A 22,973-nucleotide genomic window follows, 5' to 3' on the forward strand; every position below is an offset into this window, starting at 1 on the left:
TGACGCGGACCGGTTGCACTGCTCCCCTCCCGGAGGAGGCTCCATCGGCAGGGCTGGGGAGTTCCCGGGGAGGCGAGCCAGGAGAGGCAGAAGAGGACAAGGGTAGTCCCAGAACCCCCATCACACCAGGCTTTGGGACCCAGGAAGAAAAGCTCCAGCCGGGGTGCTCTGCTGCTTAGGGTCGAAGTTGGTCTCTGCTAAGGATGGACCAGTCTTGCCTTCTGGATCTGAATCCACATCTGCAAAGAGGTTATAAGAGCCGCGCTTGGGAGGGCGGCAAGTCCAAGCCTGGTCTTGGCTAGGAAGCTGCAGGACTGTGTGATGCATTTTCTCTCAGCTTCACTCTTTTCGTATTTGAAATAGGAACAAGTGGCTCTGCTTTCAAAGCTAGTGGACTGGAGGTGGGATAGACTGGAAGACGGACAGAACTGGCTGCACTTCCAAGCTCCTTTGGAACGGGCTCTTCTGAATTTCTTCCCCTCACCTGGGAAATAACCCGCTTCTTCATGTACCTTCCCCAGTAGGTGGAAACCTGAGACTGTTGTCCAGAAGTATGCCCCAAACTGGATTTAGAATAGCTGAGTCACAACAACCGCCGGGTAGCGTTGACACAACTGCCTCAAGCCTGTCACTTTAAAAAAAACGACACTATCCTACTCGACTATTCCCGCCTGTTCCGCACGGCCGCTCTCTACACATTAGGACTGAGTTCTGACCCGGAAGTAAAGGCTGATCAGGACGAGGGACGCTCGTGACGTAGGAGGTCTAGCAATAAAAGGGGTGGCTCAAAAGAGGTGTGAACCGGGATGGCCGAAATTTTAGCGCAGCCCTGAGAAGTTCACGCCTCCATATTTTCCCCGCCTCCTGTAACTCACTGGAAAAGCTTTGGGTCAATTAGCCGGCCACCACCCAATGGCTACACAACTATACACTCAGTTCCGCCCAGCTGTCCGGTCTTCTCCAGGTTGGCCCCGCCTGGGTGTGCGCATGTGCGCAAACGCTTCCTTTTTTTCGGACTTCTTTGGACCTGGACTGCGCACGCCCAAAGGGCACCCCCATGTCTGTCTCGCTGCTCCATCACCCCTACGCGCTTGCGCACTCGTGCCGTTAGCTTTTTTTCCTTTTCCGGGTCCCCAACTGGGTCTATCGGGCGCATGCGCCACTGCAGGCTGGCGGCTCGCGGCTCCTTCCGGCCTTCTCCTAGGTCCCGTACCGGCTAAAGCGGGGCGAACGCAAAGCCCTGAGCGATTGACTTGAGACCCCGGGAGTGGACTTCAGGGTCCCAGGGCTTTCCTCGATCCGGAACCGAGGAAGCCGCTACCTGTACTCCAGGAGCACCCAACCCCACGCCCACCTTTGGATGCTGCCGACGGGTGCCCGGCCCTTGCCCCGCGCCCGCCTGCTGGTTCAATCCCTCGGAGCAACTCCGGACCAGGGGTGCTGGCTCAGACCCCGCCCCTGATGCAGGCCCACCCCTGCACCAGTGCCTCCCAACGCTGACCCCCGGCCGGCCCCGCCCCCTGTCCGCACCCTTGCCCCGCCAATCCCCTCCCCCGCTGGGGGAGGCCATGGCGTGAGCGCAAGGCGGGGCCCCGGGGCCCTCGGGTGCCTGGCGGGGCGTGGGCCGGGGGCCGCCCCCATGAGGGTCCCTGGAGGGGGGCACGCGCAGCAGCCACGGGGTCATGGGGTCTCAAGTGTTGCAGATCCTGCGCCAGGGGGTATGGGCCTCTCTCACCGGAGGTTGGTTCTTCGATCCGCATCAGAGCACCTTCTCCAACTGCTTCCACCTTTATGTCTGGATCTTCCTGCTCACCTTTCCGTTCTTGCTGTACATGGTGAGACCCTGCTGCCACCTGTAACTCCTGCCAGGAAAGGGAGGACAGGATATCAGAGGGCGGGCAGTGTGGCAGGGATTTGCAGCTGTCCCTCGGGTGCTGGGTTGTGGAGAGAGAAATTGGTCCAGAGTTCAGGTGTGTGTGGAGATGCCAGGTTCTTCCTTTCCTGGGTTAGGTGACCTTGAGCCCTTCAAGCAGAATTCTGACAGGGTCTTTGTACTGGTTGTATGGAGGGCCGATGAAGTCTTCAAGCAAATTTGTTAATCCTAGTTCTGTTCCTGGTGGCAAGTACCGCCCAGGGGATAGAGCTGTGTAAGAAGCTGCCTGATTTATTGCCACTTTCAGGTCCTGCCCCCCAGCTTGTTGGTGGCTGGTGTGTACTGCCTCGTGGTGGCTATCATCTTTGCTACCATCAAGACTGTGAACTATCGGCTGCATGCCATGTTCGACCAGGGGGAAATTGTGGAGAAGCGCAACTCTACTATTGGAGAGCAGGAGGAGGAGCCTGCTCAAGCAGACAGCAGCCTGCCCAGGTGGGTGGGGCAGGGCTGTGTGGAGGATTGAAGGTTCTCAGTGCCTAGGCCTAACCCTTGAAGGATGGAGAAGGGCTGTGGGAACAATGGCTAAGTGAATGTGAGCACGTGTTCTGCAGTTAGGTAGGTAAAGGGATCGTTGGGGTGGAGGAGTAATGAAGTTGAACATAAAGGGAGGAGGTTAGCTCAGAGCTGCTTCTCTCCTTTACTAGGGACCCTGGAGTGGAGATGACAGTATTTCGGAAAGTGAGTTCTACACCCCCAGTACGCTGCAGTTCTCAGCATTCTGTGTTTGGCTTCAACCAGGTCTCGGTGAGTAGTCCAGGCCAGGCCTTCAGGCCCCCCCCCCCCCCGGTACTGGGGATCGAACTCGGGGCCTTGCACTTTTGGGGCAGGTGGTGGAACCACTGAGCTGAATCCCTGCCCCTTCAGCTTCTCACACTGCTCTCTTGGGAGCCGGTCTGTTGTGGGTGGGTCCTGAGCCTGTCCTGTTTGTTCCTTTGTGCCCCTCTCTTTGCTCAGGAATTGCTGCCCCGGATGGAGGACTCTGGGCCTCTCAGAGGTAGGTGGCTGCTGCTCAGGGTGAGAATGTGATAATGTGGAGTAGGGTGGTACATGGCTGTCCTGGGGTCTTGTTGACACCTCTGATGCCATGGTTGCAGATATCAAGGATCTGGTCCGGGAACAGGGCAGCAACAATGTAATTGTTACCTCTGCTGATCGAGAGATGCTGAAACTAAGCTCACAAGAGAAACTGAGTGAGTGGGCATGATAGGGCAGGCACTTGTGGGAAAGACTAACTGTTCTGTCCTTCACCTCAACTTTTGTTTCATCCTGGGGCTGTCTTCGTACTCCTGGATGGGACTGGACTTTCAGGGAGAGCAGAGATCTAAGCCTCCTTTAACATCAGTTTCCTTTACAGAACATCCATCTGACATTCTGTCTTCCTTCTGACAGTTGGAGACCTTCCCCAGACACCCCCAGGAGCTATCCCAGACCCCTGTCTCCCCAGCACAGACTCTTCGGAGCGTTCTCCCCTGGCTGGAGACGGAGCTCCCTGGAGTGGGAGCAGTGTGGCTGACACTCCCCTGAGCCCCTTACTGAAGGGAAGCCTCAGCCAGGAGCTGAGCAAGAGCTTCCTGACCCTAACCCGGCCTGACCGGGCCCTGGTGAGGACGAGCAGTCGACGGGAACAATGCTGGGGAGCCAATGGCTACCAGCCCCTGGACCAGCGGGGCTCAAGTGAGCCCACACCTCAGAAAGCTGGCTCCTCAGATTCCTGCTTCAGTGGCACTGACAGGGAGACACTGAGCAGCTTTAAGAGCGAGAAGACCAACTCAACACACCTGGACAGCCCTCCTGGTGGACAGGCTCCCGAGGGCAGCGACACTGATCCCCCCTCTGAAGCTGAGCTGCCTGCCTCACCCGATGCTGGGGTCCCCTCAGATGACACACTGCGTTCCTTTGACACAGTTATCGGAGCAGGGACACCACCGGGCCCTGCTGAGCCACTCCTGGTCGTGCGGCCCAAAGACTTAGCCTTACTGCGACCTAGCAAACGGCGGCCACCCATGCGAAGACACTCTCCACCTGGCCATGCCCCTCGACGGCCACTTCTTGAGGGTACAGGCTTCTTTGAGGACGAGGACACCAGCGAGGGGAGTGAACTGAGCCCAGCCTCCAGTCTCCGATCACAGCGCTGCTACAGTACTGACAGCTCCTCTTCTACTTCCTGCTACTCCCCTGAGAGCTCTCGGGGGGCAGCAGGCGGGCCTCGGAAGCGTCGGGCTCCTCATGGGGCTGAGGAGGGGACTGCTGTGCCCCCTAAACGGCCCTACGGGACCCAGCGGACGCCCAGTACTGCCAGCGCCAAAACACACGCTCGTGTGCTGAGCATGGATGGGGCTGGGGGTGATGTCCTGAGGGCTCCCCTGGCTGGCTCCAAGGCTGAGCTGGAGGCCCAGGCAGGAGTGGAGCTGGCTGCCGCTGCTAGTGAGCCTGCTGGGCTACCTGCTGAGGCCTGCAGGGGACCTGCTGCCAACCAGCCTGGCTGGCGGGGGGAGCTGCAGGAAGAAGGTGCTGTGGGAGGAGGTGAGCGCTGGCTGCAGGGATGGAGTGGGCAGGGGACCTGGGGGAATAGGTTTGGGGAGTGAGTGGGCTGGAGTAGACCTGGTTAATGTCAGCTCGGCTTCCATCCCCAGTAGCAGATGGACATAGACTCAGTGATTGAGTGACATTGTGTGCCAAGCCTCTTGGGTTGGCACGGCCCAGCCATCTGCTCCTCCCCCTGGGGTCAGCACTGGAGTCTCTGCTCCCTGAGGACTCTTGTCATCCATGCTCATTCTCCAGCCACAGTGGGGCAGGGTAGACCAATGTCATCCTTATTTCCAGAAGAGGAGACTGAGGCATGAGTGGCTAGGTGACCTGGGTGGGCTGTGAGCATTGTTGGACTGGGTGTGACCTTTAGCTCCATGCTGAAGCACCTGCCACCACCCCACCCTGCCAGCTCTGATCAAGCCTCTGTCACTTACACTTGGGGGCCTCTCTGGCAGCAGCCGAGGAGACAGGCAAGCGGGAGTGCACGAGCAATGTGAGGCGGACCCAGGCCATACGAAGGCGCCACAACGCAGGCAGCAACCCCACTCCTCCAGCCTCTGTCATGGGCTCACCACCCAGGTGAGCTTCTGACCCCTGGGCTACAGGGCTGGGGGCCGAGCTGGCTCTACCGGGTGCTGACCCACGTCTCCCCTTTCCCAGCAGCCTGCAGGAGGCCCAGCGGGGCCGAGCTGCCTCCCACTCGCGGGCACTGACACTGCCCTCTGCCCTGCACTTCGCCTCTTCACTACTGCTCACCCGGGCCGGTGCCAATGTGCATGAGGCCTGCACCTTTGATGACACCTCCGAAGGAGCCGTGCACTATTTCTACGATGAGAGTGGTGAGCCCCTTTCCAGCCAGCTCATCACCACCTGAAGTGTAGATGTCCTGTCACTTTCACTGTGCTGATGAGGGAGTCAAGACACACCTGAAGTCACAGGTGGACTCAATGGAGGGACAGAGAGCCAGACCCAGAGCCTGCTGACCATGGGGCCCAGGGCCTTGATCTGCAGGCTCTTCTATCCAGGTCTTGGTCCCCAGGAGCTGGGCTGCCATACCAGGGCTTATATCATGACTTCTTCCTCAGCGGTCCTGGTGCCTGTGTGAGTGTAGCCTTGGCATGTCTGTCCCTAACACATTGCTTTCTCTCTCACACCTGTTTAAGGTGTGCGGCGCTCCTACACCTTTGGCCTGGCTGGAGGTGGCTACGAGAACCCTGTGGGACAGCAGGGGGAGCAGGCAGCCAATGGGGCATGGTGAGTGTTCAGGCTGGGCCTTTTGCAGGCAGTGGTCTGGTGTGCTGTGTTGCTGGGGAACACCCCAAGCCAGGCGCATGCGTGCGCGCGCTCCCGCCCCCGCCAGGCTGGGAGGAGAGCAAGATGGGAAGCAGTAAAGGGCAGACTTGGGCGGGGGTGGCGGATCCAGGGAGCCCATGGCCTGCTTCCCCAGGAGGAGGGGAAGGGAGCACAGGCTGCGGAGGGGAGTGTTTCTGCCACCTGCTTCCGCCTGACTGCAGTACTCCTGTTCCTTCGGGCCCCCAGTCATGGCCTCATCTTGGCCTCAACCTCATCTCATCCCTGAGCTTGCCCATGACCTTGATCTTCATGGCTGCTGTACCCACAGGGACCGCCACTCACATTCCTCCAGCTTCCACTCAGCTGATGTCCCCGAGGCCTCAGGAGGCCTGAACCTGCTACAACCAAGGCCTGTGGTTCTGCAGGGCATGCAGGTGCGCCGGGTGCCCCTGGAGATCCCAGAGGTGAGCAGCTGGCGGGGGGCCAGGTGGTGCGCAGATCACTGAGGCTGGCCTGAGTAGAGACTCATCCAGGTGCCCTAGGAAGGACAGCCACCCAGAGGGAGGAGTTGGGGATTCTGCTGTGCTGCATCTGTCCTGACTTTTGCGGGCTGACCAAGGGTGCATAGGCCTTGATGCTGAGTGGTTCAGGAAAGTATGTGTTTGCTTACTCTGCAGCTGTGTCTGGAGTACCGTCCTAATATGGAAAGGCCCTGGTAGAACAGAGCCAGACCAAAGACTACAGGTCTTTTCCTGTCCAGGTCTTGGTTCCTAAGGCTGGGCTGCCATGCTAGGGGACATGTCACAGAGCTTTTTCTCATTTAATGGCTCAGTTAACAGGGCCAAAGGGTATGTGCGATGGTACCTACGAAAGTAGCAGTTCAGTTTGCCAGTCAATGACTATGCTTTTCCTCATGCTAGGAATCGCATGTGTCCCATGCGATTGATTGCCTTGGGTGACCTCTGTTAATGCTTCTTGTCTTAGCATAGTTATCGGTAGTGTCTTCTTTTTTTTGTTTTGTTTTGTTTTTTTTGTTCTTGGTACCGGGGATCGAACTCAGATCCTTGTGCTTGCACAGCAGGCGGCGAAACCACTGAGCTAAATCCCTGGCCCTCTTCTTTTATTTTTGAGACAGGCTCTCACTCTGTAGTTCAGGCTGGACTTGAACTTATTATGTAGCCCCGGCTGGCTTCGAACTCTCGCCAGTCCACCTGCCTCAGCCTCCTGAGTGCTGGGATTATGGGCTGGGATTACAGATGTGTGCCATCACGCCTGCCTGTGTAGTGTCTTTTATTCCTAAAAACACCTCAATTTGTATAGAAGGTTACATGGTCAGTTTAGGAACACCAGAAGTACTAAGAATGCGTAAAAATACAGTCTCAACTGTCTGTAGTTCCAACTGCGTGGGTACTTGAGCTGAGAAGTTCAAAGCTAACATGGGCAACATAGCAAGAGTCTTCAGAAACAAACAAATGATCTCAGAGTTTAAAGAATAATTCTGAAAATGCTGGACGTGGTAGTACATGTGATAATTCTAGCACTCTGGAAGAGTGAAGCGGGAGGATCCCAAGTTCAACCCCAGTCTGGGCAATTTCGTGATTTATTGAGACCCAGTAAGAAATATGGCTCAGTACTCGCTTAGACAGCATATACAGTAAAAAAAAAAAAAAAAAAAAATAGTTCAGTGTGAAGGTCCTGGGTTCGATTCCTAACACTACCACCACCAAAAAAAATCCTAAAAGGAGTATCCTCGTATATGTAGTGCTTGAGGCTGCAGGCAGATTGCAAGTGGCATGGAAGCCTCCATGTGCCCTTTCCTGATCTGCTTAGACTTTTTAGCCGTCACTGGGGTCAGCATCATCCTTACTCTCCAGAGGCAGTGGTTGTGCATCTGAGCCTTTCCATGGTGTTCTTTCTATCCAGTCCACAGGGCTGGGCCAATAGCTGTGCCTTGTGAGTGCTGTCTTTGAGGGGTGGGAAGGGTGGGAGTAGGGATTGAGCTTGAACCCAGGGCCTTTGCATTGAGTTATAGCCCCAACTTCCCTTTTAAAAATTTTTATTTTGAGACAGGGTTGTGGTAAGTCTAAATTACCCAGGCTACTGCTGCCTGCCTCGAAAGCACAAGGTCCCAAGTTCGATCCCGGTACCAAAAAAAAAAAAGTTCCCAGGCTAGGCTAAAACTTGTGATCTTCCTGCCTCAGTCTCCTAGAGTGCTGGGATTACAGGTGTGCACCACTGCACCCAGGTCCACAAATGCTTGTTCGTGTAGGGCACAACAAACCTAAAGAGTCAAAGTAGTTCACACAGGGTCTCGTGGTGCCAGCATTGGCATACAAGCCTGTCCTCTGGCCTGGGAACTCTGTGGTCCTGGGTAGGATGGTCACGGTCACAGTGATGACTACATGTGGGAGGAGGAGCATTTGTGGCAGATTCTGAAGGACAGGGTGAATTTTGCTGAGTCCAGGACAAGGCGGGAGATACATCTGATTATGGAAGGTGGACATGATAGTCAGTGACTGTGGTACCTGGTAGTCCCTCACAGCTATTGATCTGTGTCCTGGAACCCAGGGTGAGGAGCAGGGCCTTGTGATGAAGGGCCAGGACAGGCCATGTGGCCACTAGATGGTAGGGACTTCCTGTGCTGAGGGAAGTGGTCAACCAAGCCAGTGTGCTGGGGCTGGGGCTGGATATTGATCATGGGGGTGGTGGGGCTGATAGCCGCGGCTGTGGGGACTGCAGTTTGACCTGCTGGACCAGGACTCCCTGCACGAATCCCAGGAGCAGACCCTCATGGAGGAGGCACCACCCCGTGCCCAACACAGCTACAAATACTGGCTCCTCCCTGGCCGCTGGACCTCTGTGCGCTATGAACGTCTTGCCCTGCTGGCCCTGCTAGACCGGTGAGTGCCTACCTGCCATGGCCACCATCCCCAGAGAATCCCAGAATCTTGGCCTTCTGGACTCTCTGGACCTGTAGAGACAGCTGTGGTGTCAGAGAACCTGATTGCGCCTTGATGGGAACGACATTTCTTTAGGTTCCACTGGGGTGCAAGGGGCAGCCAAGTCTGGGAGTGCTATAATAGCCCTGCTCAAAACAAACAGTTCCTACTCAGCTCATTATTTTTTATTTGCTTCTATGTTTGATTTTTTTTTTTTTTTGAGGTAGGGTCTCACTATGCCGTTCAGGCTGGCCTTGAACTCACTATGTAGCCCAGACTAGCCTCAAACTCACAGTGGTCCTCCTGTCTCAGCCTCCCAAGTGCTGGGATTACAGGCATGTGCCACCACACCCAGCTTCTGTATTTGATTTGATTTGAAAATTAAGTGCTGGGCTGGGGATGTAGCTCAGTGGCACCCTGCCTACCTTGCAAGCCAAGGTCCTGAGTTCGATCCCGGTACCGAGGAAAAAAAAAGAAAATTAAGTGCTGTGACCTAGAGAAGGACACAAAGCATTTACCTTGAATCCCATTTCTTAGAGGGGAAACTGAGGCCTAGAAAATCAAATAGAAAAGTCAAGTGACTCTTGTCTAATGTAGAGAACTGGACCTAGACCCACGTCCAGGCTTGCTGTTCATCAGGCTCTCTCCTGGCACATAACTGTGCCGGTCAGGTTCTGCCTGTGTCTGTATTGTGGCATACCTGGTGTGGTATATTCATTGTAGCCATGTGTCACCATGAGCTGGAGATGAGCAGTTCATGACAGTACCTCAAGCCTTAGCTCCTGGAGGGGCCAAAGATTGGGATGCAGGTTAGGAGCAGGATAGCTTCCTGGAGCAGGTACAGCCTGGCATGAGAAGAGGCCTGGAGGTGGTACTTTAGGACAGAACCCTGTCTCCCCGACTCCCCACCAGAAGGTGAGCCAGGAGGGCCATGCCCCGACATACCTGTCTCCACTCCAGGACTCGAGGGGTGATGGAGAACATCTTTGGTGTTGGCTTGAGCAGCCTGGTTGCTTTTCTGGGCTACCTGTTGCTGCTCAAGGGCTTCTTCACTGACATCTGGGTCTTCCAGTTCTGCCTGGTCATTGCCTCCTGCCAGTACTCCCTGCTTAAGGTCAGGCCTTGCTCCCTGGTCCTCTTCCACCGACCTTCCCCAGACCTTCCCCTTCCCACTGCTCCAGGGGTGAGGGGTGAGCTAGAAAGCAGAAACGTGCTTAAGGTACCACATGACAGGTGAGAGCACCAAGGCCTGGACAGTTCAGTGTCCTGCCCTGGTCACTCACTTATCACTGCCCAGGGGTAGTGCCGAGCAGTTCCCAGGGCCTCCTGCTCCCATGGGCTCTGGCTTTTGTTGCCAGCATAGCTCTTTCTCCTCCAGAGCGTGCAGCCTGATGCAGCGTCTCCCATGCACGTGAGTACCCATGGAGCAGTTTGTCTCACTGGAAAGACCTGAGGGGGTGAGACCAGGTGGGAGGAGCTCACGGCAGGCTCACCCCCAATGATCACTCCAACCCTGCCCAGCTCTCTAGCTTGGACCCAGGGCCAGGCCTGGGCTGTGTGGGGATGGACACATACCTGGGGTGGGCAGCAGGGAAGGCCCAGCTCCTCACAGGCCGACTCCCCAGGGCCACAATTGGGTGATCGCGTACAGTCGACCTGTCTACTTCTGCATCTGCTGTCTGCTCATCTGGCTGCTGGATGCCCTGGGCTCAGCTCAGCCCTTCCCACCTGTGTCCCTCTACGGCCTCACACTCTTCTCTGCCTCTTTCTTCTTCTGTGCCCGAGATGTGGCCACTGGTGAGATGGGGCAGGATGGGGATGCCCCAGGGGAACAAGCCCCCATGGTGGGCCAAGGAGGGGCCAGCGGGCTGACTGGGCCTTTGTTTCTCCTCCTGGCCAGTGTTCACCTTGTGCTTCCCATTTGTCTTCCTGCTGGGCCTCTTGCCCCAGGTCAACACCTGCCTCATGTACCTGCTGGAGCAAATAGATATGCATGGCTTTGGGGGCACAGGTATGATGCCTACAGGGGGCACAGGTATGATGCCTACAGGTGGCCCTGGGGTACAGGAGAGCACAGGGCCCAGTAGGGCCCATGGATTGGGTCTGTCTCCAGCCCTTGCATCTAAACCGTGGACACAAGGACTTGCCCCCTCCCTTCCTTGGCATTCAACCTGAGAATGTTAGAAATGCTGAAGGCCTCTCGGGGTTAGGGGAGCAGAGAACAATGGGGAGTGGTGTTCCAGGAAGTCAGCTTCGGGAAGATGCGGGGCAGTGGGGCAGGGGTGAAGTGGGATGCCAACAGGTGAGAGCTTGCCTTTACCTACTCCTCCTTGCCACACAGCTGCCACCAGCCCACTTACTGCAGTCTTCAGCCTCACTCGCAGCCTGCTAGTTGCTGCTCTGCTCTACGGCTTCTGCCTTGGAGCTATCAAGGTAGGGCCTGCAGGTTGGGGTACATGCTGAGGCCCACAGGGTTGTTGGCACAAGGCTGTGAATTGGGCTCAGCAGTAGCTTCTCACATGAGGGAGCCCCTTACCCTACACTTACCTTTACTTCCCCTGACCAGTATGTGTTGTCCTCCTAGACTCCTTGGCCAGAGCAGCATGTCCCTGTCCTCTTCTCCATCTTCTGTGGTCTTCTGGTGGCACTGTCCTACCACCTGAGCCGACAGAGCAGTGATCCCACTGTGCTGTGGTAGGTGCTGCATGTTCCTGTCTGTGTGCACATGTGTGTGCTCCGTGGATGTGTATCTGTGTCTGCCCAGCAGGGACTCAGGGATCTGTGGGTTGATGCATGTGTCTGTGACTAATGGACTCTGGTCTGCTGTGACCCTGGGGACCCTGGCAAAGGAGGGGTCGCCTCCCCAGCCCTGGCCCCTGACTCTTTCTCCTCCAGGTCTCTGGTCCGGAGCAAGCTCTTCCCTGAGCTAGAGGAGCGGAGCCTGGAGACAGCCCGGGCTGAGCCCCCAGACCCGTTGCCGGAGAAGATGCGCCAGTCGGTGGTAAGGAGGCATGAGTATGGCGCCCTGATGAGGAGGTGGTGGCAGGTCCAGGGCAGGAGGGGCATATGGCCCTGGAGCAACAGGCAGTGAGCTGTCTCTCTGGCCCTGCAGCGCGAGGTCCTGCACTCCGACCTGGTGATGTGTGTGGTGATCGCTGTGCTTACCTTCGCCATCAGTGCCAGCACTGTCTTCATTGCCCTGAAGGTTCGTGCAGTGCAGGCCATCCTCCCCTCGGTCTCCGCGGGAGCCTGCTGGACCCAAGGGCCCGGAGCGGCCCCCACCCAACTTGGTGGACTGAGCGCCTGGCCTCTCCCTCTCACAGTCGGTGCTGGGCTTTGTGCTGTATGCGCTGGCCGGAGCCGTGGGCTTCTTCACACATTACCTGCTGCCACAGCTCCGTAAGCAGCTGCCCTGGTTCTGCCTCTCACAGCCTGTGCTGAAGCCACTGGAGTACAGCCAGTATGAAGTTCGGGGTGAGTGCTCTCCCAGGCCTCCTCTTGTTGCCCCACCTGGGCAGCTGCAGGCTGGAGCAAGGTCTGGTGAGAGCTGTGGTCTTCCTGGCCCAGAGTGCCAGCAGGGGGCAGCCTCTCTCCACACTGCCCTCTGTGCTGGTCCTGACCCTGCACCCCTTTCTGGCTCTGTCTGCACCCACTTTCTCACTTTGCCCAGTTCATCCTCTGCATGCATTATCCATTTTCTGCCTTCCTTCTGATCTCTGAGGAGTTGGAAGTAGAATTCAGGGCCCTAAAGGGATCAGAATTACAAACTGGTCACCAGTGACTTTTTAAAAAAATTTTTTGAGACAGCATCTTCCTGTGTCGTTCAGGCTGGCCTTGAACTCACTATGTAGTCTAGTCTGGCCTCAGACTCGCAGCAGTTCTCCTGCCTCAGCCTCCTGAGTGCTGAAATTACAGGCATGAGCCACCACATCTGGCTCCAGCATGGCTTCTGTCAGCTTGAGCCAAGTGGCCTTGCCCCTCAGAAGGGCCTGTGGATCAGGGTCATCCCACTGTTGGTCTCCCCAGTCTTCGCTAGTGACCTTTGCCTATCCCAAGTGGACATCTTGAGAGTTTCTTGTCAGTCTTATTTCCACAGACAGTAAGGTAAGGTAAAACAGCTGCCCTAAGTCTCCATTTTTGCTGCCAAAGATCAGTCCCTCTGGTCCCTGCCAGAGTCTCTAGGGACCCAGGCCAGCACATCCCCTGGCTTGTTCACCCCCTGAGGTTTTTCCTGGCCCTGCAGTGCCCAGTCTTTTGGGTCCCAAGGGTGATGGGGCACCTAGAGGCCAACAGACCATCTTGTCGCAGGTGCTGCCCAAGTGATGTGGTTCGAGAAGCTGTACGCTGGTCTGCAGTGTGTTGAGAAGTACCTCATCTACCCTGCTGTGGTACTCAACGCTCTCACAGTGGATGCCCATACTGTCGTCAGTCACCCAGACAAGTTCTGCCTCTAGTGAGGACCACATTGCTCACCCGCGCCCCCATCCACATTCTCGTTTGGTTCCCAGTGGGAAAATTGAGGCCCGTAGAGGGAATGGGTGGTATCTGAGATTGCCCAGCAAAGGCCAGCATTACCCACTGAAGCAGACGTGCCCCCTTTACTGCCTTTCAATGGGCCGTCCTAGCAGACAGCCGAAGCCCAGGGTTGCTCTCAGCCAGGGTGGGCAAGGGTTGAGCCCCTATGCCCATGGCCCCTGAGCCCCTGCTGGGTACCGGATGCTTGCCCCTCACCCACAGCTGCCGGGCGCTGCTGATGACCGTGGCTGGGCTAAAGCTGCTGCGCTCAGCCTTCTGCTGCCCACCTCAGCAGTACCTGACCTTGGCCTTCACCGTCCTACTCTTCCACTTCGACTATCCCCGCCTCTCCCAGGGCTTCTTGCTTGACTACTTCCTCATGTCCCTGCTCTGTAGCAAGGTGAGCCAGAGGCTGAGGCCCAGCACCCTTCTGCCTGGCTGGGAGTAAATGTCCCACATACCTGTGAGTCTGTCACCTGCCATTCCAGACCAGCCCTGCTGTGGGCCTTTGCAGGGGTGACTCCATAAAGGGGTCACCTCTGCCCTACCCTTGTAGAGAGGAAGCTGAGGCTGAAAGAGGTAGAGTCACCAATTCTCAGATCCTTCAGAGAATTGGTGGTCAGCCAGGATGTGACCCCGAGTCTGGCCTACCCTGCAGCCACCTTCCTCAGAAGCAGTTGGTGTAGTTAGAACCTGGCCTTGTCCTCTAGACAAGAGCCAGCCATGGCCCTGGAGACTGGATCAGAGCTGAGTTTCAGAAGCCCTGGGGCGTAGGTGTGCAGGTGCTCTGCCAGGCTGTGGGATTCCCCCGTCAGGGCGGGGGACAGGTCACTTTGAACAAAGGGCCATCTACCACACTATGCTAGAGGCCTGCTGTGGCTGAGACCCTGTACAAGCCCTGAGCCCTTTTCTCACTCAGAGTGTTTGATTCTTGTTTGGGGCCTGACCCAGGGTGGTAGGCCTCCGGACCACGTGCCACTCAGTACCAGTCCAGGCCCACTGACGGAGTAGCATGAGCGGAGCAAACACCATCTCGCCTTTGAACCTCTGTGAAATGGAGGCAGCAATAGGAAGCTTTGGGGTAGTCACATGAATTAAATAGCTAATCCGGCCTTATGCTTAGTCAGGAGTTGCTCATGATGGCAGGTGCCTCAAGCCAAGTCTAGAGAGAAAGAGTTGGGAGTGATTTTGAGCTTGGCCCCATGTGGCTACCAGTGGGCAGCCCCACAGCCCTGGATGAGGCCCACTGTCTGGGGTCTTGACAGATCTTACCTCTATGAGTAACCCAGGATGTTTTTTATCATCTCCCCTTGGTGCCCCCACCAGCTGTGGGACCTGCTGTACAAGCTGCGTTTTGTGTTGACCTACATTGCACCCTGGCAGATCACCTGGGGCTCAGCCTTCCACGCCTTTGCCCAACCTTTTGCTGTGCCACGTATCTGCTGCCTGCGGTTTGGGTGGGAGTGTGTAGGGAGGGCTGCAGCCTGAGGCTGCAGGGCCTGGAGAGGGAGGGCGGGAGGTCAGGAGGTCCCATGTGCCTGCCACCACCTCCTTGACTTGTGCCCAGACTCAGCCATGCTGTTTGTCCAGGCCCTGCTCTCGGGGCTCTTCTCCACGCCACTCAACCCCCTGCTGGGCAGTGCTGTCTTCATCATGTCCTACGCAAGGCCTCTCAAGTTCTGGGAACGTGACTACAAGTGAGTGTCACAGGAGATAGCAGCAGGTGTCCAGGGAGGAAGAGGGAAGGCTTGGAGCTCAGGGTGGACGGTGCTCAGCAGCAAGTGTGAGAGGGTGTGTGGGCACAATGCAGACACATGGCAGATCGATGAGGGTGGAACCAGCCACAGGGTCTGATGTGCGGGTGTGAGCCCAGTGTTCCAGTGTCACAGTGGATCCTGGGTGAGTTCCCTTGTGTCCCTGAGCCTCAGTCTTCTCTGCTCTGACAGTCAGCGGGACTGCTACAGGTGACATACGCTCTGCTTAGGGGTGTGGGCTCAGAGGGGACCTGGTGGAGCCTGGACACAGGAGACATGCTGATGGGCAGCAGGCAGTTGTCCCCAGAGTCAGCTTCACCCTGTACTAATAGACTTTCTCTCTCCCCCAGCACTAGACGTGTGGATCATTCCAACACCCGCCTGGTGACACAGCTGGACCGGAACCCCGGTGTGTACCCAGCCATCTCGAGGCTTCAGGGCAAGGCCTCCCCAGAGGGAGCCTTCCTTCTATCACTTTGTCCCTTTATCTTTCTGATCTGGGTCCCAGGCGCTGATGACAACAACCTCAACTCCATCTTCTATGAGCACCTGACACGCTCGCTGCAGCACACGCTGTGTGGGGACCTGGTGCTGGGCCGCTGGGGCAACTATGGCCCTGGCGACTGTTTTGTCCTGGCCTCTGACTACCTCAACGCGCTGGTGCACCTTATCGAGGTTGGCAATGGCCTTGTCACCTTCCAGCTGCGTGGCCTTGAGTTCCGGGGTGAGCCAGGGCTTGGGGTGGGTGCTGTGTTTGATAGTGCATGGCAGCTGTATCCCAGTCCAGCATGTCCCTGCTGGCTGGGTGACCTCAGGCAAGGCACTCTGCTCCTCAGCCCGGGGTTTCCCAGTGTGGTTGCCATGGATGGGATCTGCTCATAGCTATGAGGTGGTAGGGTCTCTTCTGGCCAGGCCTTGTTTCTGCCCTGACTTTGGGTCCACAGTGACTGACCAGACCTCTGTGATGAAATCTGGGCCCAGAGCTCTGGCTTCTCCTACCAGCTCACTCAGCCATCTGTTGTCTCAGGCCAGGCCTCAGTCACCACCATGCACAGCCCCAGCCAGTGAGCCAGCTCCTTGCTCTTGAAAAGATGCCCCCCAGAGAGGGCCGCAAAGGTATGGGGGGGGCAGGTGTGGTGGCACATGCCTGTAATCCCAGCACTTGAAAGGCTGAGGCAGGAGGATCACCACAAGTTGTGGCCAGCCTGGACTACACAGTGAGACCCTGTCTCCAAAAGCGGAACAAGCAAAAAAGGATTCTAAGCACAAGTCATGAGGGCCACCACCTTGGGCAAGTCACTTCTCATCTGAGTTTGTCTTTGTCTATACAAATGAGGGACCAGAACCCTGTCTTCCCCACTTCTCTGGCAGCTGGGAGTCAGGAGGGGAGAGGGGCTCACTTCTTATTATTTGTGCTGTAACCACACGTGGTGGAGAGGAGTAGCAGCAAGCCTGGAGTGTCATGCCACACACTCAGTAGTGGAGGCAGCCAGGGATTGTCTCAGTGGCCACTGACGGGCACCCTTCCCTGGCAGGTACCTACTGCCAGCAGCGTGAGGTGGAGGCCATCACTGAAGGTGTGGAGGAAGATGAGGGATGCTGCTGCTGTGAGCCTGGCCACCTGCCACGAGTCCTGTCCTTCAACGCTGCCTTCGGGCAGCGCTGGCTGGCCTGGGAGGTGACAGCCAGTAAGTACGTGCTGGAGGGCTACAGCATCAGTGACAACAACGCCGCCTCCATGTTGCAGGTCTTCGACCTCCGCAAGATCCTCATCACCTACTATGTCAAGGTACAGTGGGTGGGACACATGGCTGGACAGCAGGGTCCCTGCTGGTGAACACTTCCTGACCTGGAGTGGCCTGAGTGCCGGGTGCTGGAATGTTGGGAGCCTGTTTTGTCTAAGGGAGGCAGAAGCCTCAGAGTTTTAAGCGTCCTCCACAGTGCCTCTGCCAGATAGCAGGCCAAAGAGGCCCCGGTGTCTCTGATGATTAGGATATCTAGGCAGGGCTCCCTGTTGTCCCTCCAGAAGGCCAGCCTTGGGCAGTGGGTGTGCGGGCAGGTGGGGAGCAGATGTGTGGATCTCCCCAGGTTGCTGGACCAGCAGGGGCCATTGCTGAGGTCAGCCTTTGAGATCACCAGCTCCATACCACACCCAGCCATGATGATAATCCCAGTGGTGTTCATGAGGCTGCCAAGTGGTGCTGCTTACTGAGGGATGGGCTCTGTCCCAGGCACCTCTCCCGAGTAGGATAGCCTTTGCCACACCCTCCCAGAGAGCTCATGAAACTCCCTGGTGTGGAAGTTGTCTGGCAGAGGTGAAGTGATTGCCCTGAGGCTCCAGGATTAGGAGAAAGTACCAGTGCCATATTTTGAACCCAGGCCTGAGGGTCTTGAGACCTGTTAGGAGTGGCAGGCATTGGTGAGGCACAGGTAGGGTATAGAAGAAACACTGAACTGGGGGTTCTGGGGTTCTTGGCAGCCTGAAATGTCACCTCCTTTGCTATGCTTCATTTTACCTCTTGAGGAAGTGGTGCAACTGCAGGTCTATGAGTGATGTGACTTTGTGGTCAGATATGGACACTGTGGGAATCAGGTGGGTCGGAGGTCACTGCCCAAGCCCCTGTGTGCCTGCTGAGGATCTGCCTTGGCATTCCCTATGAGCCCTGGAGGGGTGACCTTTTGGGGCTCAGGTGACCCTGCCCACCTGAGGTTAACCTCTGGGCTGGGCATTGTATCCCAGCTGTCCTTTTGCACCCACTGTGAGCATCTCATCTGTGTCACTGGAGAATTTCTGTCATTCCTTCTGTCCTTCACTCTTCTAGGGAAGAATTTGTGAGGTTCCCTGCCACTTTCACTGACAAGGAGGCCAAAGTCCAGAAAGGGACAGTCCCAGTCCTAGATCCAGAGGTTCCATCTTCCTATCCCATCTCAAGATTGGTGCTCTTGTCCAGGTCTCTGTGCTGCCTCCCACAAAACCCACTAAAAGCCACATGTGGACCTCTGATTATGATCCCTGGTCTAGCAGGTTGGGGTGTTCCCAGCCTTGCAAAGAGAGGCCAACTTAACCATGGCCCAGAGGCTGGGCAAGAGGTACCTGGAGGCCTAGGGAAGCTCGGCTAAGATGTGGGGAAGCCAGGCATGGTGGTGCATGTCTAATCCAGCACACAGGAGACTGAGGCAGGATGATTTTGAGTTTGTCAGCCTTACCTACTCTGGGGCTTCAAGCCTGCCCTGGACTGTATCCTGAGACCCTGTCTCAAAAAAAAGCATGGAGGACAGGGTGAAACCTGGAAGGGCTGTGGGGGCTGGGACCTGGAGTGGCTGCTATGCAGGCAGCCCACTGGGTGTGCAGGAGGGTAGGACAGTGCTAGGATATGTCCTCCCCAGCCTTTATTTTCCTCTTTCTTTTGTAACTTGGGGTTAAACCTAGGATCTTCACACTGAACTGCATTTCCAACGGGTTTCAAAAAATATATTTTGAAACAGGGTCTCTCTAAGTCACTGAGTTAGCCAAGCTAGGCTGGAACATATGCCTATGCCCAGTCAGTTTTTGGTCAGCTGTACCCTCCCTCCCTCCCTCCCCAGTGCAGACTTTCCCATTCTGTACCCAGGGTGACCCCATTCACTCCATCTCAGGGTAGTGTGTGGATCCCCATAACCCACTTTATCCCAGTGTGCCAGCTGTCTCCCTTCCAAAAGCTCCTCTCCATTTGTTTAAAGGCCAACAGGGCTTCTTTTTTTTTTTTTAGTACTGGGGATTGAACTCAGGACCTTGCATTTGTGAGGCAGGCGGCAGCACCACTGAGCTAAATCCCCGGCCCCCAACAGGGCTTCTTAAGGTGCGCGGGAGCCCCCAGCTTTGGGTACAGGTGTTGTGCTGCTGGCTTTGTTCAGACTGTCACCTTCAACTGCCTAAAGGGCATTTAGGGCCCTTGACCTATAGGCTGCACCACTACCTCAGCCTGACTTTCTAGGCCCTGAGCTTCCACAGCATTTTTAGCTCAGTCTGCCCTGCTGTGTGATATCAGGCAGGGCTGTCATCTGTTTGAGCTTCAATTTCCCTTATAAATGGGACAGATTCTCAGGCCATCAGGAGGAAGCAAGCACCTGCCACCTGGAGGTTTAGGACCCTCTAGGGCTCGTCTATAAGTGGGGGTGCTTTCTTTTGGCTTCTTCACTCCTCCTCCCTGGCCCAGAGGAAGAGAGTCCACTTGCCTATGTGGCCTTGGAGCTGAGCTGGGCTGCAGGAGGTGGGTGTCACAGGTCTCCTCAGGTTGCCAGGAAACTGCTGCCTTCTGCCCAAGTGCCAAGGGCTGGGCAGGCTGGGCTCCCCTGTGCCTGACACCCAGCCCTCCTCTTCCAGAGCATCATCTACTATGTAAGCTGCTCCCCCAAGCTGGAGGCCTGGCTGAGCCACGAAGGCATCGCAGCCGCCCTACGCCCCGTACGGGCCCCTGGCTACGCTGACTCAGACCCTACCTTCTCACTGAGTGTGGATGAGGACTATGACCTTCGCCTCTCTGGCCTCTCATTGCCTTCCTTCTGCGCTGTGCACCTTGAGTGGATCCAGTACTGTGCCTCCCGGCGCAGCCAGGTTGGGCCACCACTACCCTGGGGCTGCCCTACCAGGGTTCTAGGGATCTGGGCTTATTTTCTTCTCCCTTTCCCCTTATCCTGAGACTTTCATGGCTTGGCCCTTGGCTCTACCCCAGGTTCCCAGTCCCAGGTCTGAACTGGGCTCTGGGGATGGGGGTCCTTGTGCCACAGCCCGTGGACCAGGATTGGAACTCGCCTCTGGTGACGCTATGTTTTGGCCTGTGTGTGCTGGGCCGCCGAGCCCTGGGGACAGCCTCACACAGCATGTCTGCGAGGTGAGTGCCCAAGTCTGGCTGAAGGTACTGCTCTCCACTCCTCAGCCCTCTGCCCTCTCATGAAGACCTCTGTGTATTTGGAAATCCACTTGGTACTTCCTGGCGGTGTGGCTCATCCACAGGGACAAGGCCTTTTCCAGTCCTGACTCTGCCTGTTTCTCACTGCTCTGTGAGGGACATGGGCTCCTTGGCATGATGAGGAGACTGAAGCCCAGCGTGAGGAAGGGTCTCGGCTCTTTAGAAACCTGAGACCCCTGGCTCTTTGTCCTTGCTCACCACCTTCTTCCTTCTCCTGCCCAGCCTGGAGCCCTTCCTCTACGGCCTGCATGCCCTGTTCAAGGGGGACTTTCGCATTACATCCCCTCGTGATGAGTGGGTCTTTGCTGACATGGACCTGCTGCACCGTGTAGTGGCACCTGGGGTTCGCATGGCCCTCAAGCTTCACCAGGTGGGGAGTTGTATGTCCGGCATTGTGCACAGGTGGGCATAAAGCCTTTCCTTGGGGCAGGAGTCCCTGACCCCTGTCCTCTTCCATCCTTCCCGCCCAGGACCACTTCACATCCCCAGATGAATACGAGGAACCAGCAGCCCTGTATGATGCCATTGCAGCCAACGAGGAGCGGCTTGTCATCTCGCATGAAGGCGACCCAGCCTGGCGGAGTGCCATCCTCAGCAACACGCCCTCACTGCTGGCACTACGGCATGTCTTGGATGATGCCTCCGACGAGTACAAGATCATCATGCTCCATCGGCGCCACCTCAGTTTCCGAGTCATCAAGGTGGTGAAGGCCCGTCCCCACCCTCCAGCTCACCCCCTCCCTCTGGTGCTGGCCCTTGACCCTGAGTGTGGCCCCCTGCAGGTAAACCGTGAGTGTGTGCGTGGCTTGTGGGCTGGGCAGCAGCAGGAGCTGGTGTTCCTTCGAAACCGCAACCCCGAGCGTGGCAGCATCCAGAATGCCAAGCAAGCGCTCCGCAACATGATCAATTCCTCCTGCGACCAGCCACTGGGCTACCCCATCTATGTGTCACCCCTTACCACCTCACTGGCCGGCAGCCACCCCCAGCTGCGGGCATTGTGGGGTGGCCCTGTCAGCCTGGGCGCCATCGCCCACTGGCTCCTGCGAAGCTGGGAGAGGTGAGCCCTGACTGCAGCTCCTAGCCATGTGGGCCCATCAAGGTGTCCTGGGCTTCCAGTGGAGGTTACAGGGGTGCAGAGAGAGGAAGCAGTGCCCTGTTAAGCCCTCAGAGTGGAGAAGTGCTGGAGCCAGGCTTCGAACCCCAAGAGATGAGCCCCTCCCAGAACTTACTGCCCCCAGAAGTGTTACCTTTTCCCTGGAGCTGACAGTGGCCTTTAATCTGTAAGCACAGTTGACATTGCCTCCCTCAGAAGGCCCAGCAGATGGCAAAATCTCTTAGAGATGTGGACCCTGGGGCTTGGAGATGTTGGATGACTTGACCTGGGGACTTGTGTTCATTAGGCCCACGTCCTCAGTCTCGTCTCCCCACCTCACCCTTTCTCCACCTCTTCACCCAGGCTTCATAAGGGCTGTGGTGCTGGCTGCAATAGCGGTGGGAATGTGGATGACTCAGACTGTGGTGGGGGTGGCGGCCTGACCTCCCTCAGCAATAACCCCCCCTTGGCACACCCCACGCCTGAGAACACAGCAGGTGAGTGGGCGATGCAAAGCTGACTTAGTGGGGACAACCACAGCCCATCTGAGGTCTCTGCTCTCTTATCTGTCTCCACCAGGCAGCAGCGACCAGCCTCTCCCACCAGGCCCTGGCTGGGCCCCACGACCATCTCTGAGCAGCTCTGGTGATGGACGGCCCCCTCCACTTCTGCAGTGGCCTCCCCCTCGGCTCCCAGGACCACCCCCTGCCTCACCTGCTCCCACCGAGGGTCCTTGGCCCTCCTGGACCCCTGGCCCTGGCCTCCTCAGTTCTGAGGGGCCCAGTGGGAAGTGGAGTCTAGGGGGTCGAAAAGGGCTGGGAGGATCTGATGGAGAGCCAGCCTCAGGGAGCCCCAAGGGAGGGACCCCTAAATCTCAGGTAAGGCGCCTGTGGGAAGTTTTGGGTCATAGGAGGCTCAGAGCTGCTTGCCTGCCAACCTGTCTCTCCTTCTCAGGCGCCTCTGGACCTCAGCCTCAGCCCTGATGTCAGCTCCGAGGCCTCACCCCTCAGAGTAGCTCAAGACATTCCTTGCTTGGACAGTAGTGCTGCTGAGAGTGGCACCCCCACTGGGGCTCCTGGTGACTGGCCTGTCCCTGTGGAAGAACGGGAGAGCCCAGCTGCCCAGCCCTTGTTGGAGCACCAATACTGAGCACCCCGGTGCCCACTGGATTCCATCCTAGGATCAGTAACTCGGATTCCCTCGGTTGCTTCTAGCCCTCTCTGTTGGACCATGGACCTGAGTGGCTTTGGCTTCCTTGCCTGCACCCTGACCTCTGGCTGTCTCAGCCAGAGAACCAGAACTGAATGACCCAGACCTCTGATCTTGACCCCTGATCTCACCCCTAATACTTGGCCTGGGTCCCCCAAAATGAGGCAGGTAGCCTCCCAGCCAGGCCCTAAGAGCCAAACCCATGGGCTGGTCCCGCTTTGAGCCTGTGGCCAGGACTGACTCAGCCCCTGGGTCTGCACTGCCTGCAGAGCTGGTCCCCCAGGCCTGGACCTGGGGCTTGAAATGTGGCGAGGGTTGTTTCTTGTCTTTCTTCTTTTTCTTTTTTTTTCTTTTTCTTTCTTTTCTTTTCTTTCTTTCTTTTTTTTTCTTCTTTTTTTTGTGTGTGTGCTTCAGAGACACCAGAATTAATAACACTATTTTTGATTTTGGTTGGCAGTTTCTTCTTCTCTCTGGGAGTGATTCACAGGGTAGTGGAGGTGGCCAAGTCACCCCTGGGTGAGCTCGGGGTTGTGGTAGAGTTGAAGGATATAGAGCTGAGGAATGATCCAGATAAGAGGACAAACCACGGGAGGGATCAATCAGGTGGGATGGTCCCCTTCTCCACAAGCCTGTTCCCTTGTCAAGACTTGATGTGAAGGTCATAGTGTTGTTTTCTACTCCTGTGTGTATAGTTCAGAACAGTGATGCGAAACGTTAGAATTTTCAATGATACAGCCTGCTTCAGCCCACAGGTCC

General features: G+C 56.8%; 1 protein-coding gene across 11 annotated transcripts; it reads left to right on the plus strand.

Moving 5' to 3' along the window:
• The first annotated feature begins 1,134 nt into the window (after positions 1-1,134).
• Pcnx3 (pecanex 3) lies at positions 1,135-22,666 on the plus strand. Of its 11 annotated transcripts, none has more exons than XM_087205316.1 (35): positions 1,135-1,835; positions 2,181-2,368; positions 2,581-2,680; positions 2,891-2,930; positions 3,011-3,126; positions 3,326-4,459; positions 4,921-5,044; positions 5,126-5,304; positions 5,629-5,719; positions 6,087-6,222; positions 8,498-8,658; positions 9,658-9,811; positions 10,076-10,108; positions 10,323-10,494; positions 10,598-10,708; positions 11,039-11,130; positions 11,282-11,391; positions 11,593-11,698; positions 11,810-11,902; positions 12,021-12,171; positions 13,006-13,150; positions 13,435-13,612; positions 14,539-14,647; positions 14,780-14,909; positions 15,317-15,375; positions 15,475-15,690; positions 16,502-16,755; positions 19,330-19,560; positions 19,734-19,837; positions 20,138-20,285; positions 20,386-20,616; positions 20,698-20,972; positions 21,372-21,505; positions 21,588-21,886; positions 21,963-22,666. In XM_087205316.1, exons 1-35 carry the CDS (start codon positions 1,640-1,642, stop codon positions 22,155-22,157), a joined length of 6,195 nt encoding a protein of 2,064 aa, XP_087061442.1. In that variant the 5' UTR covers positions 1,135-1,639; the 3' UTR covers positions 22,158-22,666. The 11 variants fall into 11 exon arrangements, with proteins under 11 accessions (XP_087061442.1, XP_012930358.2, XP_012930359.2 ...); XM_013074904.3 differs by having other exon boundaries at positions 3,031-3,126; positions 8,516-8,658; XM_013074905.3 differs by having other exon boundaries at positions 3,031-3,126; positions 6,087-6,192.
• The last annotated feature ends 307 nt before the right edge of the window (positions 22,667-22,973 follow it).

This window comes from Heterocephalus glaber, unplaced genomic scaffold (genome assembly GCF_053883595.1).
Source record: "Heterocephalus glaber isolate CG9 unplaced genomic scaffold, H.glaber_assembly_v1.0 deba00000594, whole genome shotgun sequence".
Classification (NCBI taxonomy): domain Eukaryota; kingdom Metazoa; phylum Chordata; class Mammalia; order Rodentia; family Bathyergidae; genus Heterocephalus; species Heterocephalus glaber.